At 36.0% G+C, this 19,926-nt stretch overlaps 1 protein-coding gene across 7 annotated transcripts in view; it reads right to left on the bottom strand.

Moving 5' to 3' along the window:
* kdm6a (lysine (K)-specific demethylase 6A) overlaps positions 1–17,833 on the bottom strand; it is a 548,877-nt gene extending 531,044 nt beyond the window's left edge. For 6 of the 7 annotated variants that reach the window (XM_039745151.1, XM_039745155.1, XM_039745152.1 and 3 more), the window contains exons 1-2: positions 17,338–17,831; positions 17,123–17,186 (exon numbers count right to left, since the gene is read on the bottom strand). In XM_039745151.1, the coding sequence (XP_039601085.1) occupies positions 17,123–17,186; positions 17,338–17,525 (252 nt within the window). In that variant the 5' untranslated portion in view covers positions 17,526–17,831. Of the gene's footprint in view, positions 1–17,122; positions 17,187–17,337 lie in introns of all 7 variants that reach the window. The other variant, XM_039745157.1, reaches the window with a different exon arrangement.
* Between the last annotated feature and the right edge of the window lie 2,093 nt (positions 17,834–19,926).

Here is a 19,926-nt window from a genome sequence, read left to right as displayed (position 1 = left end):
GGATTAGAAATGAGTACATTAGAGGGTCAGCTCAAGTTGGACGGTTGGGACACAAAGTCAGAGAGGCGAGATTGCATTGGTTTGGACATGTGCAGTGGAGAGATGCTGGGTATATTGGGAGAAGGGTGCTAAGGATAAAGCTGCCAGGGAAGAGGAAAAGAGGAAGGCCTAAGCGAAGGTTTATGGATGTGGTGAGACAGGATATGCAGGTGATGGGTTTAACAGAACAAGATGCAGAGGACAGAAAGATATGAAAGAAGATGATCTGCTATGGCAACCCCGAATGGGAGCAGCCAAAAGAAAAAGAAGACATTAACTCTTTTAGGGCGGATGTCGACTTTTGTCGACAGGAGGGGTTGAGGGCGAATGTCGACTAAAGTCGACATCCAGGGATAGAGGGTGATAATCAGCTGTTAATGGCGACAAATCTCACGGTCACGTCACAGGCATTCCCTCTGTGCTTGGAGGAATGCTAGACTCGTTGACTCGGCAACTAATCCTAGCGTGTGCGTGAGTTGCGAAATGTAAACAATGGCAAGATGGCATCCACATGTGATGAGGGAGCGAAGTGATTGCAGAAAAGAAAACACTCAGCAGACAATGTTTTGCGCATTATAGCGGAGTCGGACTCCGATTTTTCAGAATTGGATTTTATTGACAGTGATCAGGAGATCGAGCAAGAGAGCGAGAAGCCGACATCAGCTGATCAAACACCTGCCGATGCCGCGCCGCGGATCTGCTGCCAGTTGAGCTCTTCGCGCAGCCGATGCATCTGCGGCAAGGTTTGCGTGGGATAAATACACAGACATTGATTCGTTGAGAGCCGATCTGGCTGCTGGACTTCACAAGACGACATGGCTTGCTGTTGGACACGACAGATCATCAGCTGCTGTACTTCAGGCTGCTCTCTCCTGATGCTGCTTTTCAGCTACTGTCAGACAAGATAAACAGGTAGGCAGAGAAATTTTTTGAATCGCAGGCTGCGTTTGCATCGCATTCTCGTTTTTCAAAGTGTAAACCCACAACAAAAGATGAGATGAAGCATGCTGTGGTATTACAAATAGAGATGGGACAGAACTGGTGATATAACTTCAGAGAGCATTGGTCCAAACGTGCTTTGTCCCCTGGTGGCTTTGGACAGGTTATGTAGCATGGTGATAGGTACGTGCTGCTGCAAAGTTTTATTCACTTCTGTAATAAACAGAAGCAAATCCCATGGGGTGAGCCAGGCTATAATGCCATGCATAAAGTTCATAAAGTTTCAGAAGATGAAAAGAGGTGACAATACGGTTTTCATGCGGGCAGAAAACTTGGTGGCAGTGGAATTGCACGATGGCAAAAGGGTGACTTGTCTCTCTACAGTACACACTAACAATATATGTGAGAAAGTGCAGCAACTGACAATTGAAAAGTAGGCACCAAAGCAACACGTATTGTAAGCAGTGCAGTGTAGCAATGACTGAAATTGGCTGCTTTGAGTGAGATCAGACTGCGCAGGACTTTGCTGTGTAAAATGTATGTGATGTGTATGTGAAATCATAGAGTATGCAGGCTCATACAACATGCAAGACAGTAACATTTGTCAAAAGTAAATATTTTTTGTTGATTTGATATGTTAAAGAATTGCTTTGTGTTCTTTTATAAAAAATGTTAGTTTTTGGAAAAATATTCAGCCCTGGGAGATAAACAAAAAAAAAAAAAAGAATTAGCCCTAAAAGAGTTAATGAAAGTGGAGCAATAAACTGAGAAAAAGAAATTAGTGGAGTTGTCCTGGGCAATTACACAAATTATAAGAAAAGATACTTTAAAGGCCAAAATAAGGTCAGAATTCACTGAAGCACACAGTACTTGTCTGACTTTTCAAAGCACCAAGCTTGTGTCAAGTTCACCAGCTCACATTTTCAATTAAAATAAGAAGAGATAAAGAAGAATTTGAAATTGTCCATTAGGAAAATTTTGCTGTTAACAAGCCTATTGTTTACTATTTTACTTGTAGAGACTTCTTGATAAACATCCTATGCAGATTTGATGGAAAAACGTACTGTTTATGGTAACCCATATTTAACTACACCTCAAGAAATAGGAATGTCTAGCAGGTACACCGGAAGAAAAAAAAATATTATAAATGCATATTCTAACAGCAAAAAAAAAGGTGTAGTGCAATAAAGACAAAAAATGATCAAGAAGTGCATGTATATTTTAGATTTACAGTAAGCCATGTTACAATCAATATCAATTAATTAGAGAGAGACTAATTCAATAAAGTTTATTCAATGTTTGAGAATATATATTCGTAAGACAAATGGTAGATAAAAGCCAAGCAAGTACTAGGGTGTTGTACCGTACTTAAAACAAATGGTGAAAAGTGTTTTTAAATTCACTTTTGTTTCAGAGTAGTACAATAGACAAAATTAAATAACACCTTGTAATCATGAGAAGCATTTTCTTTAATACCATATGTATTATGAAAACTTTCAATAAATCTTTTATTAGTTAAAAAGTATGTAAAGAACATACAGTATTTTAGTATTTTATGATCACTGTACAATAAACCTTCACATACTCCTTTAAACGCTTACACACACAATTTTTTTTTGCCTTCTACAAATGCTAGAAAGGCATCCAAGACAGTAAAATGTTATGCTTGAGCTGTAGTTAGGTTGAATCTTGTAGTTCCGGAAGCTAACTTGTACAACAAAGACAATTATGTATTATTGAGTATTCCCTTAGTCTTTGACAGTATGTATAAGATTTTTAAAGTACTTTGTAATTGATACATTTTTTTGCATTTGTTTGTTTCTGCATTTCAGAAAATGTTTTCTTAAAATGTACCAAACGGGCTTAGTTTTGACAAATTTACTGTATGCAATTTAAGCAATAAAAACATTGTTTTTTCTGAAAAGAAAATCAATTCGCTGTTAACTTCAAGAGAGACACCTTATTTTCTTTTTTGATAATTTGCTGTTGCTCTTAAATAAAACAAAAGTATTTCTTATCTTATTAATTTATGGAATAACCTGTAGAATACTTGATTACTTAAATAACCGATTGCTGCAGCCGTAGAATAGAATCTGGCCTCTGTGCCACCTCATATTTACACCCGTGACATGAGAAGTCATGGATAACTGCTTGAAATTTCCCAAGTAAGATATACAGGTGCGTCTCAAATTCGAATCTCATCGAAAAATTTAATTTATTTCACGAATTCAATTCAAAAAGTAAAACTCATATTATATAGATTTGTTACACATTTTTTTGTAATTTAAATATATGTTTAGATTTGAATATTTTAATACAACACACATTCATATACATATTTGAATTATTTGAAATATCATCAACCAATTTGTTTATAAATGTTATTGCAAAATTAATCGGCCACACATTGAAAATCTATTAATGTAATTAGGAAGCTCAATTCATTTGCTAAACAAAAACACAAATTTAAAACTGAACTAAAATGGCCACTGAAAAAAAACTGCAAAGGATGCTGTTTTTACACTCCTGCTTGTAACTTTCAGTATTCTGCATAGACCAGGGATCTCAAACTCCAGTCCTGGAGGGACAGATTTTCATTCTAACCCTTTTCTTAATTAGCGACCTGCTTTTGCTGCTAATTAACTTTTGCAGTGAGGTGATGGAAGGGCACACAGCAGGTACTGCACATGCCTAGATAGCATCTTCACATATAGTAATATGCTTCACCTCTAGATGTTATACTGCTTTAAAAGTCATCCTGGGTAAAACAATAAAAAATTTGAATAGAAGAGTTAACTGTACCTATTCTACACTCTTCCTCTTCTGATCCTTGCTCAATTACTTTTTTTGTAAATTTATCCCTGCCAAGCAAAATGTGCGGAGCTGATATAGTCACATTTGGAAAGAGCAGTGGTGCATTTGCAAATTTTATTTAATGCTGGAAAAGACTTACTAATTTTTACAAGGTATTGTTCTTCTTTTGATTGAAGAAAAAAAAAGTGTGAAGGATCTGTAGATCCTCTGCACATTTTTCTTCCATCAGAAATATACCACCACCTTTAGTAATAAATGTTATTATTTCAAAGGGTCTCACTTTCATAGGTTTTCTGGTTCTTAAGGGAAGGGGAGTTGTGGCCAGGCTCCTATGGTTTGTTTACATTAGGCGCTGTGCAGCATAGCTAATATGCATTCAGCCCATCCGCATTATGTATGGGTACTGTGTGTGACAAGTTGGCTACAACTGTTGCCACAGGACTCAAAGATTTGTGGTTTAAGCTTCAGTATTCCTGTAAATAACGTGTGTACTGGCACACCCAGAGCGCCTATTATACGAGGGATCAGTGTTAAATACTTGGTTGGGGAGCTGCACCAATCAGTACCTGATCTGATACATAGAAAAAAGCATAACGTGCTTAATGTAGCTGTGAATTTAAAACATACAACAAATCTATGCAGAACAAGTATTGTTATATTTCCATTATGGTCAGCTAAATGTACCACTCAAATGAAAATAGTGCTAGGTTTTTTTTATATTCTTTTTAAAATGTATTCAGGGTGCATTTCAGACTGGAGTAGTAACATCACCAATGTACAAAGAGATAAGGAAGCTGTTTAAAGGTGGAGAACATTCATAGTACTCACGCATGATAGTTCTGTGCATGGCTGTTACAGCTCTGTAATGTTAAGTTATGCTGGCCCTGCAAAGCATCACGAGGCCCAGGGGAGTAGGAGGTCTCAGAGCAAAGTCCGGCAAATACTACATATACATTGCGAAAAACTCTTTGCCTAATTTATCTGAACACTACTCTTAAATAGCAAATCAAAAATTTAATATATTGCAAAACACTATTCGTAAAGATGTTTTGAGATATATAAAGGAATCCCATTTTTTGTTTGACAAGTATAACTAATATCAAAGCCATCAACAAAGCTTCACAAGGCCTATATTTTAGAATAAAAACTGATTATTTCACTCCTGACGTGGTCAATTGTATGATAGACAACAAGCTGATAATCTCAGTTGTCATACTGGACAAAGATCTCCATGCCACTTTTACTGTATGAAGTTGAATCTATGACATACACAAGTTGATATGCAACTTCAAATTAAGGCCTAGTTCTAAAGCCATTGTTATTCTGGCTGCTTAATGCTCTTAAACAAATAAATTAATCAATCAATCTCCAGGTCCTTTTCATGAATCACAAAAGCCAAGTAAACCTGGTAAGTAATACCATTTCATAAAGGTTGTTACAATACATTATTTAAATGCAGTTTCATATCTAGAAGCACAGCTTGATCTGCAGTTTGACAAACCCTCAAGGCATGTAAACAAATGAACGTTGGTCTATAGATCATGTTGGGCATGAATCCAAAGAGTTTTGACGATATAAATGGAGAGATCTAATGCAACCTCATTAGAAAAAAACGTAATTCAAACATACAATGCAGAAATTAACATTTAATAGGGATAACAAAATTTCACTTTTGAATCCTCTAAAAATTAGAAACTGTTGATAATATGCAATTCCAAAGACAACCTGTACATATAACTGGTGCCTTAGTTACTTTCAGTGAGTAGCGATTAATTGATACGGTGACAGTCAAAGTTTTAAAAAAAGTTCTTCACATACAGTTGTGTTTGAAAGGTTGTGAACCCTTTATAACTTTCTATATTTCTGCATAAATATGACCTAAAACATCAGATTTTCACTCAAGTCCTAAAAGTAGATAAAGAGAAACCAGTTAAACAAATAAGACAAAAATATTATACTTTGTCATTTATTTATTGAGGAAAATGATCGAATATTACATATTTGTGAGTGGCAAAAGTATGTGAACCTCTAGGATTAGCAGTTAGTTTGAAGGTGAAATTAGAGTCAGGTGTTTTCAATTAATGGGATGACAATCAGGTGTAAGTGGGCACCCTGTGTTATTTAAAGAACAGGGATCTATCAAAGTCTGCTCTTCACAACACAAGTTTGTGGAAGTGTATCATGGCACGAACAAAGGAGATTTCGGAGGACCTCAGAAAAAGAGTGGTTGATGCTCATCAGGCTGGAAAAGGTAACAAAACCATCTCCGGCGAGTTTGGACTCCACCAATCCACAGTCAGACAGACTGTGTACAAATGGAGGAAATTCAAGACCATTGTTACCCTTCCCAGGAGTGGTCGACTAACAAAGATCACTCCAAGAGCAAGGTGTGTAATAGTCGGCAAGGTCACAAAGGACCCCAGGGTAACTTCTAAGCAACTGAAGGCCTCTCTCACATTGGCTAATGTTCATGTCCACCATCAGGAGAACACTGAACAACAATGGTGAGCATGGCAGGGTTGCAAGGAGAAAGCCACTACTCTCCAAAAAAAAAAACACTGCTGCTCGTCTGCAGTTTGCTAAAGATCACGTGGACAAACCACAAGGCTATTGGAAGAATGTTTTGTGGATGGATGAGACCAAAATAGAACTTTTTGGTTTAAATGAAAAGCGTTATGTTTGGAGAAAGGAAAACACTGCATTCCAGCATAAGAACCTTATCCCATCTGTGAAACATGGTGGTAGTAGTATCATGGTTTGGGCCTGTTTTGCTGCATCTGGGCCAGGACAGCTTGCCTTCATTGATGGAACAATGAATTCTGAATTATATCAGAGAATTCTAAAGGAAAATGTCAGGACATCTGTCCATGAACTGAATCTCAAGAGAAGGTGGGTCACGCAGCAAGACAACAACCGTAAGCACAGAAGTTGTTCTACCAAAGAATGGTTAAAGAAGAATAAAGTTAATGTTTTGGAATGGCCAAGTCAAAGTCCGGACCTTAATCCAATCGAAATGTTGTGGAAAGACCTGAAGCGAGCAGTTAATGTGAGGAAACCTACCAACATCCCAGAGTTGAAGCTGCTCTGTACGGTGGAATGGGCTAAAATTCCTCCAAGCCAGAGTGCACAAATGATCAAAAGTTACCGGAAACGTTTAGTTGCAGTTATTGCTGCAAAAGGGGGGTCACACCAGATACTGAAAACAAAGGTTCACATACTTTTGCCACTCACAAATATGTAATATTCGATCACTTTCCTTAATAAATAAATGACCAAGTATAATATTTTTGTCACATTTTTTTAACTGGTTTCTCTTTATCTATTTTTAGGATTTGAGCGAAAATCTGATGATGTTTTAGGTCATATCTATGCAGAAATACAGAAAATTGTAAAGGGTTCACAAACTTTCAAGCACAACTGTACAGCTCCCACTTTCCAGCTTCACTGGCCAAAAATGGATGGATAAAATTTAAACTTTGTCAAGAAAATATACATTTTAGAGGACCACATTAGGAATCTGATAGCAATTAGGCAATCTGAAAATTGTTTTTTTTAAGTCTATTCAGCTATTTCGGATTTGTCTTTGGTCTCTCCAGGCCTCACTATGGTCAATATGTGGCTAAAATCAACAGCACCAATTCAGTCACAAGGTGAGGAAATAAAAGCAAAACATTGGTGTAAGAAGTCAAAATTTGGTGCTTTGGCACCCAGGTCGCCAGTTCAGACCCAGTTCCGTATTCAGCAGCACATCTGTCGAAGCCAAGAACAAAGAGCTCAAAAGTGGCGAATCAATATTGTGGAATGAAAGAAATTTCAAACTATGTTAATCTAGTACTTCAAATTGAATGGGACAAAATAATCCAATATTGTGGCTAAATTGGACCTTTTGGCTAATTAAGTGTCTAACTTATAGCTACACGTTGGCACTAATGATATGTATTTACAGCAATCTGGGGTATTAAAAGGTAAACTTCATATCCTTATGCACCAAACCTAAAAGAAAATGTCATAATTTAACTGTGTCTGGCACCTTACCAACATTACACAGGAGGTGTTGATTTACAGCAGATTGCTAATCCCATCACTACAGGTTAGAGAACTAGTGAACACATAAAAGCATAGCCTTTGTGAACAATTGGGATGAGCTTTGGGAAATGCCCAGATTTTTTACGAGAGATGAGAAACAGTTGTCATCCTAACTGGAGGGGATCTTTTGATTTATCCAAAAAAATTAATATGATGGCAAAACTGCCTAGCTGACTAATCACAGCACCATCCAGGCCACAGCCTTGTGATTTTAAATCATCGGCTGTTGTTTATCCCACCAGTTACTATCCTGTAGCTGTTATCTAGAATTCCTGTTATGGAACATTTAATAAATTTAGTCTTGATGCAAAATATAAATCAATTTATAAACTAAAAAATAAAGAGCATAAGTAGACCAAAGCATTAAATTAGATCCACCACTAGAGGTATCTGTACTTGTAACAAAATGAAAACAAAAAATAAAAACCAGTTCAGAAATGTCGTTGCAGTTTAAAATGCTGCTTACTAAACATTCACTCTCTTGGAAATGGAAATAAAGCTGCCTTGGTAAATATTATGTTAAATACAAAATCTGATCTATGTCTTCTTACTGAAACTTGGCTTAGTAAATCTGACAATATTCACCTTAGCAGAGGAATACCTAAATGTTTATAGATTCCTTCATAAATCAAGGGATACTAGCCAAACTACATTGGGTAAAGAACATTAAAAAAAAATATATCATGAGTGGAATATTCCTTTAATATACATAATAATGAAACTTTTACCAAATGTTTTATTTGTTAAACTCAATAGGATTTGTCAGATTGTTAACGACCCAGCTTAAACTCATAACCACTCATCTAACTTACAGAGCTGACATGCAAAACCTAAATATCAAGTCAGTAAACGAAGGTATTTAAAATCACCACTTAATAATAGGGATGCTCCAATCGATGGTCCATTGATCTAAATCTGCCAATTTTCACTTGATCAGCGATCGGTAAATTAGCCAAACACATCAACTGATATCTTCAGCCACTGCTTTTCTAAGTATTAGGGTAATTTAGTTTCACTGCTCCTCTATGAGAGGCATTACAGTAGTTGACCCAATGTGCATCTTTCTTCTTGCAGCAAACTTCCTGGAGTGTAAACAAAGTGCACGAATTCGAGGCTTGTTTTACTAAAGAGTGAAAGACAATTAGAATATTGGTCTTTACGTTAAATAAAGTGGAGTAATAAACTGGTAAAATGGAATGTAATTATTACAGTTACTTTAATTCAAACCTTTTCATTTTATCCTTTAATTAAAACTGACAGTCTAAGCTTGTACAGCAAGCTTGAGTTCAGTGAAGCCGCTTAAATTTTTAATTACTTTAAAATTACTTTAATTGCTAAAATGAAACCTACTATCTGTTCCCTACACCCTGTCCCAGCAAAACTAGTAAAAACCTCAATGGATGTTCCGGCCATTCTAAGCAGTTCCTTACTGAATGACGCAGTTCCTCAAACATTTAAAGGTGTCAATTATCAGACCATTGTTTAAAAAGTTCTATCTATACTCACATACACTTACAGATCCATTTCAAATTTTACCCTCCCCTCTAATATACCTGAAAACATAGTTGGCACTCAGCTTTAATCTTACCCGACACATTAGTTTGTGTAATTCCAGCCCGGCTTCCACACTGGTCATACTACAGAAAAGACACTAACATGTGTTGTAAATGGCACTCCAATATCCTTCTCCGACGAAGGAAATTCCACAGTAATTATATTTTTTAAATTTAATTGCAGAATTTGATACAATTGATGACTCTTTCACTACACAAGCTGGAAAATTACATTGGGACCATAGGCACTGATCTCCATTAAGTACAGAAATGTGCCAACAGTACTCCATTATACTCAGAAATAAAATATGGTTTTCCACAGGGCTCAGTACTGGGACCTTTACTGTGTTCACTTTACATGCTTCCATTGGGGACTATAATTAAAAAAAACATAAAAAGAACTTTCACTCATATGCAGCTGACACCCAGCATTTTTTTTTAAGACCAAGTGATATTTCTCTGATGACATCCTTAATTAGTTGTGTTAGTGAGTTAAAGGAGTGGATGGATGTCAACTACTCATCTCTGAATACAGACAAAACAGAGATATTAATTATTGGAGGAAGTGATTCAACAATATTCTAACATTATTTAACTTTGGTGGAATCATCATTAGTTTTACTGAAGAAACACGTATTTTTGGTGTTATCTGTGTGACTAGCATGTAATTTAAAGCACACATTACAAAACTATCCAAAATACACTTTTTCCATCTGAAAAATGTTGGAAATTAAAACTTTTTTAAATATGCAAGATGCCGATAAATTATTTCATGCCTTCATTTCTAGTAGGCTAGACTACTCCAATGTGCTATTTACCATCTGTTCAGATAGTTCTTCATATACATTTCAGCGAATTCCAAATGTGGCTGTAAGAATTATTACAAGAATCAGAAAGTACGGAACACAACTCCAGTTCTAAAGTTCCCTACAGTGGCTCCCAGGTATGTTTAGGGCTGATTTCAAATTCCTCCTGTTAACATATAAAGGCTTAAATGACCAAGACTCTGCTTACTTATCTGGGCTTAAATGACGGCTTAAACCAGAGGTTCCAAAACTTTTTCGATTCTCTGCACCCTTGCTGAATCCAGGTTTTCCTAAGGCACAAACCCCGTCAAATTTTAACTTGCAAAATTGCCAAAAAAATTTTTTAATTAAAGGGTTAAGTAAAAATAAAACAATCATTTAAGATCACAAAAAAAAAGTAACTCTGGTTGATGGTGTGCCATCTTTATTTTCACTCTCACAATACTTATTACCGTTTAGTAAAAACCGATCAATTTTTAAAAATGCATACAAGAACAAATACTTCACTTGACTTAAACACAATATTCAGTTGATACAATCTCTGAAAACTAATTCAACACTAAGACCGTGCGAAACCGACAGCTATTTACGTACGGACACTAAGTAGGCCTACTGAGAAAGTTCAACAAACTACTAAAACAATCGCAAAACTTAATTGTAGAACGACATCTAGTAGCCATTTGTAGAGACTTCCGCAAACAGTTATTACTAAGTGAGTTACTGGTTTGCACCAGGATCCCCAGATGTCATGTCCTATCACATTGAATTGAAAATGGAAATAAAATTATGAAAATTTTGTCATATTTCACAGTGCCCCTTTAAGGTTTGGTAACCACTGGCTTAAACCAGGATCTCAAGATGACACCAGCTTATAAAAACAAGGACTGTGAGGTCCAGGTTCTTAGTTACAGGACCCCGAAGCTGTGGAATAATCTGCATGCTACTATAAAAGATGTCCCTTCACTCTCAGCTTTTGAATCCAGACTAAAGAGTGATTTAGTCTAGCATACTCTTTGACCAGAGCTTCTGATTAATTGTGCATACTGTATCGGTTTGAATATTCTTTTGCACAGAAAAATACAATATTTTAAAACCATTACTAGCTGTCCTCTATTCCATCTTTCTTCTCTGTATCCTAATGTGGCACTAAGTTACAATGCCCTACAGCCAAGATGTTTTCTTGCCTACCAATAACTCATTTAAGCATCGGATAGAAATGTATTTTCCTCTGACTAGACAGTTCAAAACGGATTCTGCTGTAGAATAAACAGAAGGAAGCAGACTGCTAGTTGGCTGAGATCTCCAGAACTCTATGTCTCTAACGATGTGCCTTATATTTTCATCTCCTCTGTTGTCAACTGGACATAGTTCTACAATTATTGAACAGAAACTGTTTGTTTCCATTTATATTAATCAGTGTCTACTTTGTTTTCTGGCTGTTTGAACAAATCTGTATCGATATGTATTAGTTCTGTACTTATGATTGGTATAATCTATTTTCATTTTGCCTTGCTAGTTGTTGTAGCTCTCTGTGCTTGCATTTCTTGAGGAACATCGTGCATGAACAAATTATATTGTATTATATTGTAATTAAGAAGTGCTAATGCTAGATTTGCCATCTTGCATTCTGTTCAGTGTGTATAGTATTTACCCTATTTCTGACAACCATTAAGCACCCAAACTACCTGGAAAGGGGGTGTCTCTCCTTTGAATTGAAAGAAAAGAAGGAAGAAATCTTAGGAAGGGCAAGACTTTTTGGGACCTTTTTTTTCGTGTGTTCTTAGAGACTCAAGACTGGGGGCTATCAATTACAAAGGGTCAGTTAAAGCTCATTGAGGCATTCTTTGGGGCTATACTAAAAAAATCCTTTTGTTGTAAATACACTATGAAACAGGAGGAATCTCAATGGTTAACCGAAACATGTCAATATAAAGACGAAACAACACTCTACTTCAGAAATTACTTGATGATGATGGACAGGAAAACACAAACTACAGTCAACAGCATTCGTTCATCAAATAAAACTTCGGAGATCTCACAGTTGGCTACAAACTAACAATTCCAATGATAATCTAAATAAAAAAAAATAAAAAAATAAAAAAAATCACAGACACATGTTGAAAAATTCATATATAGACCACAAAAACAAAAAGAGAGCAGGAAAAAAAAAATAAAAAAATACACACATACACCCCGTTTCTGTTGGTAATAATACACTGCGCAATTACAAAAATCAACAGTAGGCCATTACAGGTAATGTTTCTTGAGTAAACATTCAGCAGCTGCAGGCTGCTAAAATTTTAACCACTACCTATCTCAAATAGCCTCACTGATTTCTGTAGCAAAAATATTACAGTTAGAGAAACATTGATAAAACAACAAAATCAATATTAGGTTGTGAAATATTATGTATACTAAATGAAATAATATTTTACATTTCTGGTAGTAGCTGCACATCTGAAAACCCTGCATACTGCAATTCCAGCACATGTATATACGCATAACCCCCTGATAAACATTTTCCATTCCTGATTTTGACTGAAAATCCCACTTAATGAGAAATCATCCAGAATGCACGATTCTTTATCACTTATTTCACACAAAAACTGCAAGAAAAGCTACTTTAATTAATGCAGACCTTTTCATTTTATCCTTTAAATAAAACTGACACAGTCTAAGTTTGTACAGCGAGCTTGTGTTCAGTGCATGATGCATTATTACTTATTTCACACAAAAAAGAAAAAAAATCAGGCATATTAAATGAGAAGAAAATATTCCTAAACTTTTATTCACAGAACAAACCATTTAAGCTAACCTAAACTGAACTACAGGCATGTAAACCATATTGACCTTAAGGTTAAATGTCTAATAATTTTTGGCAAAGGTAAAATTTCTCAATGAAATTAAAAAGGCATAATGGTGCCAAGGATTCACCCAGAGAACTAGATCCCCCTCCCAGCAGTATAGCCGTAATGTGTACTAAGGACAAAGTATTACAAAAACAGATTTTACCATTCATTTAATCACCAGTTACAGATCTAGCTAGTTACTTGTGAAGGACAGTATTGCTAGGCTCTACATGCAAACAAGCAAGTTACAATGACATGTGCAAACAAAAGCAAATAATTATTGAAATAACTGAAAATGGTGATAAAATACAAACCATCCCACACCCCGCCATGAATGACAGCTGTCACATATTTATCATCATCAAAACTGTAGTAGTTTGCTTTGTGTGTTAAAGTTATTCTTCCATTCCAGTTTTTCTTCTAGTCATCTATTAGTTTCTTTGCAGATGTCGAGCACTGCAAACCTAGACTTGCAGACATTTAACTGTAAATTCCTTTACTAAGTTAGTGATACTCTTATGCACTTTTGACACATTATCATCAAAATTAGCAAATGGATACATCATTTATGGATAACTTTAAGCAGTATTTCCCAATCTTAAGTGACTGCCGCATGTGCTTGATCCTAAACTAACCCATTCTGTCATCAGTTACCATTCTAGAAATAATAATGATGTATAGTGCTTAAAAAGTAGATTAACACATATCACTATTCTTATTTATTGGTGTAAAATAGCTCATACTTTGCTCCTCAATAAACTAAATAATGCACCTGCTCATGGTTAATGTGACCAGTTAAATGAACCTAGGTAACAAATTACTTAGCTAAAGTAACTGAACAAAGACTGAAAACACTGAAAATAAACTTAATGAAAAAAGTTACAAGTTTCTTTAAACGATTCCAAATGTAAACTGCAATCTTCTGTAAAGTTTTTATTCAACACATACAAACACAAGAGCAAAACAAAACATGTTTAAACCAGGAAAAGAACTAAACAGATGAACTGACCTATTGTCAGTATTTAAGAAATGAAAACAAGCAACTACTGCTGGAGAAAAACAATACTCAATTCAAATAGTATAGGTGTTTTCTGATACAGAACCTGCGATATCATTGCTACCTACTACTCTGTGTGTGTATTTATTGCTGTAGATCTTAGATGGATACAGAGGACAAGAATCAGTTTTATGTTGCTTTTTTGCTCCATTTGTACAAAAACCAATGTAAGATTTTATTTCCTCCGTTTACTGATGAAAAGTAAAATGGATTCTTTAAATAGCTACCACATTCCTGAAACCACAAAATGATTAGATAATTTCAGTTCTGACTGAGAAAAAAAAAATTTGACAGTCAATTCGTCAAATGGTAAAATACTTAAGGTAATGCCACAATATGGCGAACCAAAAAAAATGTATATATATTCCTGTGCAAGCATTCTCTCTGGCAGATACCACTAAGTAGGGTGTTGCATAAAACTTAATTGGGATGCTCAGATCTTCCTCAGGTTGATAAACATCATCACTCTCAAAGGCATATAAAAACCACATTTTCAATATAGTACAATTGTTCCTGTTTTAAAAATGCACATGAACACAGGTAAGACACCAAAAGTATTCAGTAAAAGACAGTAAGTTGATAGATACTGAACTGACAACCTTCCGATTTATATCTTATGCCTTTAACTCATACTACTGTAAGGAAACTAGTTTTGTATTCCATAAAAGTATAGCATTCTTAAAGTTCCAGCTTTACCATTGTTTTCAACATGCACAGTCGCAAGACAGACAAATCATGTTTACACTAAAATAACCATTTTACTCACCAATAAACAGCCAGCAGGATGAAAGTGTCATTCAAAAAAAAATTAAATCCTCAAGTAAATCTTTCAAAATAAAGACAATGAGAAAATGGAACTGATCCATTGCACTTAAAAAAATAGACTGCCTATATTTCATTCTGTGATAATGAAGTCTACCTAACTGCAAAGTAAAACCAAAATGTTAAAAGAGGTAAGAACATAAAACTAACAATAAGTAACTTATGTACTGCAACTCTTCATAGTGGCGAAAGAAGCAAATAAACCTGAGAGGCACATTAAAAATAAGCATAATTCTCAAGTTTTGAGTATTAGTTGTTAAAATACAGTAAAATGACCTCAATGTACCTCTTCGCACCATTGCAAAAGAATAGCATGTTTCACTTTATAAATCAGGGGGATCCCCTTTTCCTAGGTCTGCACAATAACGGAAGACAACAGTGAGTGTGTATGTGTTGACAAATTGGCCTCATCAAGCATAGTTACAGCCGCTTTGAACAAAACCGAAAAAATGTTTTGGGGCACCATGCTTTATAACAAAACTACCAAAACACTCAATGCATTTGAAAATAGATCAAGGACATGGGCTTGTGTTTTCTGGGATGTACTGCACTATAACACAGGATGAGGGGATAATGCATCTAAACCACAACATGACGAAGAATGAAAGCAATGGATCTCCGTAATGAGGCTCGACAGCGAAAATGAAACCAACTCTTGAATTTCATCATAAGCCAGTACCTCCCACTTTAAAAAATGGACAAGTTGCCATGCCAATTACACTATTGCCATAACAGGTACCCACACGTTTCAGAAAACATGTAAAGCGTGCTGGCAACACAACTTAAAGAAAGTATACTAAAAAGCATACGACACACCGATGGAGGCATTGTTCCCTTGACAGTGTGACACATGTTGATTGCTACAATAGGCACAAACATAAACAAACGACAAAGGCATGGGGTGCCGTCAGTTAAATGCAATATTTCAGGAAGGCACCAAAAGTGGTGGGCGACCTTCTTTGATTTCAGTATGTCCACCGTGAGCGTGACCTGGTACTCTCCTCTGTAACACGTCTCTAGTAAAACAAATAAGCCAATTTTATCTTCGTTTCTTTCACTTGTCCCCCTCCCTGTCCCGCCATCTTGGGCCGATACTAGCAGCCATTACTATGTTTAAAAACATACACACAAACCCACGTCAACTCCACCCCTATGCCTAATGCTTCCCTATCTGTAGTGCAAAAATTAACTAATCATAAAAATCAGCCATAATGACTGAGTGGCCCAGTAACAATGACGATCAGGTGACGTGAAAGTGCACAGCAGCGCCCTTTCTGTCGCCTGACGCCTGACTCGACCACGCACTATAAAAAAGCCACCCATTACGCTTAACACAATTGCATATTTTATCAAACGTCCAGCACTGGGCTGACCTCTACCCATTACTTATTAGGACAAACACACTTTGGAAAGTTACCGAATTGAACCTACAAAAAGTTCAGACGGCTGACATCTACAAAAACTGATGCACGCCGCACCTGGCAAACTGCAAACGTGCATCAAAATGCATACAAGTAAACACCTTGACACATCTTCGTCAATTCTTGCTACTTGTCATTTTCATTATGGGCCAGATACAACAACTTCTGGGACCGTTTAATATCACGCAAACGTGTACATATTTTTGAGCACAAATTAGTAAGTTACATTTCCAAACTCAAGTATACTAATCTACAAAGGATGCAGCAGGAGCAACTTGGTACTTGCCACAGCACCAAAGAAAAATAAAGTAGACTTTTAGGTTTTCAAATCTTACCAGAAAATAACGAACGTATTGAACAGTACAGTAGTATATTTTTAACAAACTATACATACACAAAGACAAGGGTTTGATCTTCACGTGTGGATCAAATGTACATCAGTCTCTAGGAACATATGCATACACGTCAAAATGATGCACAGAGGCGCACTAATTACATGCACAACATTAACATCAACTATAAAAAGCATCTTTCAGATTTTTGAAATAGTTGATCCAGTTCAAAAAGAGAATAAATTCAATGAGTTATCCATATGCAAATACACTGACTTGCATCACACTGCACAAAGCAATAAAAACTTCGCCATTCTTGCATTCAATAACATTTGTGGCAAGTCCTTCAAATTAATTTACAACACGAAATCTGTAAGAATAACAACATTTATAGCCGAGCATACCTTTAACAGCAAGGCCTTCGTTCTGGCGCCATCTTCATGAAGCCTTAGAAATCCAAACAGTCGGCTGAAAAAAAAAAACAAGACAACACAGGCGGCTCCGTGTTACTATTCGCTTGCGAAAAAAAGCTGAGTTTATCTATTGAGCTTTCTACACATGCACCGTTTCCGAAAGGTCAGCTTGTTTAATTTTAATGCAGCACCTCACGCTTTCTGACCTGTCTATCTCGGCCAGGCTGTCTCTCTCTTGCACTGTCAGCCTCGGAAAGTCCTCCTCGGTTTCGCTCGCTTTCCCCGCCGCCATTTTCTCCTCCTCATCACCACTAGCAGCAGCAGTGACGGCGGCGCCGATACTTCGAGCAGCAGCGCAGGCAGCGGTTGCAAGCGACACTCCGCACGACTTCATGGAAAGCCACCGACAACCTCCAGAGAAAAAAATCAAGTAGCAAACCGAAAAAATACAGGAAAAAACTTTTCTTTTCCAGGGTTATAAAAAATTAAATCCTTCCAGAAAACACAAACCTTTCCAAGACTTCCTTTTACATTGTTTTATATAAGATGATGTATGCAACCAAGAGCGTTTAGTAAGTTTTGATCATTCTTTTTTTCTTTTACATGGAGTGTAGAGGATGCAGCTTTTTATGGGGTGTTATTTGGTAATATCACAAACTTCCCCCCAACCACCAGCTCAAAGTTGTTGTAATTGTGTCACACGGGCGAACTCACGCCGCCGCCGCTACCACCGTGGGACCGCCTTCGCTCATTTTTGCAACCAATGAAATGCCTCTTTCTGTCTCACGTGCTTTGAACAAAAGAGGTTTGGTTGACGCTAAAATTTGAGCTCTTAGCTCTGCTCAACCGAACAACAGGGAAAAAGAAAAGCAACGAGGGAGCCTTCTTTCAATGGCTAATCCGATTGGGCGAAATTGTATGACCGAATTACTATTTTTGTGTCATGATTGGCTATCCTTGATGTCTTTTAGCGAAGAAAGTCGTGGGAGACTTTTATATAAAGAGGTGCTATACGGGCCGAGCGTTGTTTGCATTTTGCAAACATGCGTATGTACGTAGAAGGAAAGTGGTTATACAGTGCATTTGACGTATAGCTTTCTTCGTTATAGCGTCACTTCGCATATTCTTATGATAACGTGTTTCCCAATCCCCGTAACCAATTCTGTACTTTGTTGTAAAATATATTAACACTTAGAGTTGACCTGAATTATTCAAATCTACGACTGATATCACGGCCTTTTAAATCTCGTTTAACTGCAGTTTGAAAATAAATAAGTATCAGCTACACAAAGTTTAATTTAGCGTTCCTTAAATACAATAACATATAGTGGATACAAAACGAAGTTAAGATATGCTTTAAAAATATGACATTATTAAAATAACTGAAGCAGAGAAAGTGTTATTGTTACCTAATTTGTTTTGAACAGTGCCACCGATCGAGATTATATTCATATATGACCCCGAATGCTGTTTAATTTTTTTAATTTAATAAGTACGTGAGGTAGAAAACTAAATGTTTAGTTAATGCCTGTTTCTATCCATCCAGCTTGCCTCTATCATTTTTCATGGATACTAGGAATTTAAACCTACTAACTGAGAAACTAAAAATATTTTTTTTATAATCCTTGTAGTTTATGCAGTTTTTTATTCATAAGAATAACTTTTAAATCTTTTTTTTTAGTCACGCACTAGACCATATTTTATGCAATAAGTTCCATCTTGTATGGTAACGAGTAAACCAGTAGGTGTCTTAAGCAAAAATGATCAGAAGGACTTGTGCATGCCACATTAACCAACCCCAGGGATTCACCTCCGAATGGGGTCAAAGTTATTCCTTTTAATTTTTAATTATATTTGTAATTGTTAATAGTAAGTGTGATTCTCACAGTTTATTTGCTTAGTTTGTCTTCTTTTATATACTTTTATCTAAGATATCTATAGGATTGCTCCAAATTATATTTCATTGTACAGTGACAATAAAGGTAACTTGCTCAATTATTCTTGTTAATTATGTACTTCTACCTCATGAAGTAAATAGTTACATTTCTTGTGAGCACTTCGAATTAGGACCTGTTACACTAATTTAGAATTTTATTTATTATTACAAGGAGTATTAATACAATAATATTGTATTATATTGTATTATTTAATACAATCCAGCCACACATTTCAGTTGACAAACTGATCAATCAATTCTGTTTGGATCCTAACTTTGGTGAACTGGACTTTGGACATTATAACTAATACATCACACAGTGTGAGGGTTAATGGCTGTTTTTCTAATTACCTTAATACTGTACATCTATCAGGATACCGCAAGGCTGTTGTCTATCATCTGTTTTCTTTATCTTATATAAAAATGATTGCAGCAGTTCACACAAGAACAGACATATCCTGAAATCTGAGTTTTCTACAAGATAATGAGGACAGCCATAGACTTGTTGTTAATGACTTTGTTCAATGATGATCACAATGATGTGATTGTTCCATTTACAACTAAACATCAATATTCATTAAAGGGAGGATAGTGGAAAAGTTAGAGAACTAGCAATACCTGGGGACAACCATTGACAGGCTAAATTTTAATCTCAACGCAGAACAAATTTGTAGGAAGGAGCAGACACAACTTTTCCTTCTTAGAGAATGGAATGGTTTAAAAGTGGACAAAACCACAATGACCAAGTCTTTTATTGAATATAATGTTATATTTGTTGATTCGGCAAACTTAGCAATAAGAATATAACCCATCATAATAATATTGTAAAAATTAGTAGTAAAATAATTGGTTTGCAGCA

The sequence above is a fragment of the Polypterus senegalus genome, chromosome 2 (genome assembly GCF_016835505.1).
Source record: "Polypterus senegalus isolate Bchr_013 chromosome 2, ASM1683550v1, whole genome shotgun sequence".
NCBI lineage: Eukaryota > Metazoa > Chordata > Cladistia > Polypteriformes > Polypteridae > Polypterus > Polypterus senegalus.
The sequence above is the reverse complement of the archived record's forward strand: the minus strand, read 5'-3'. Positions and strand labels throughout refer to the sequence as shown.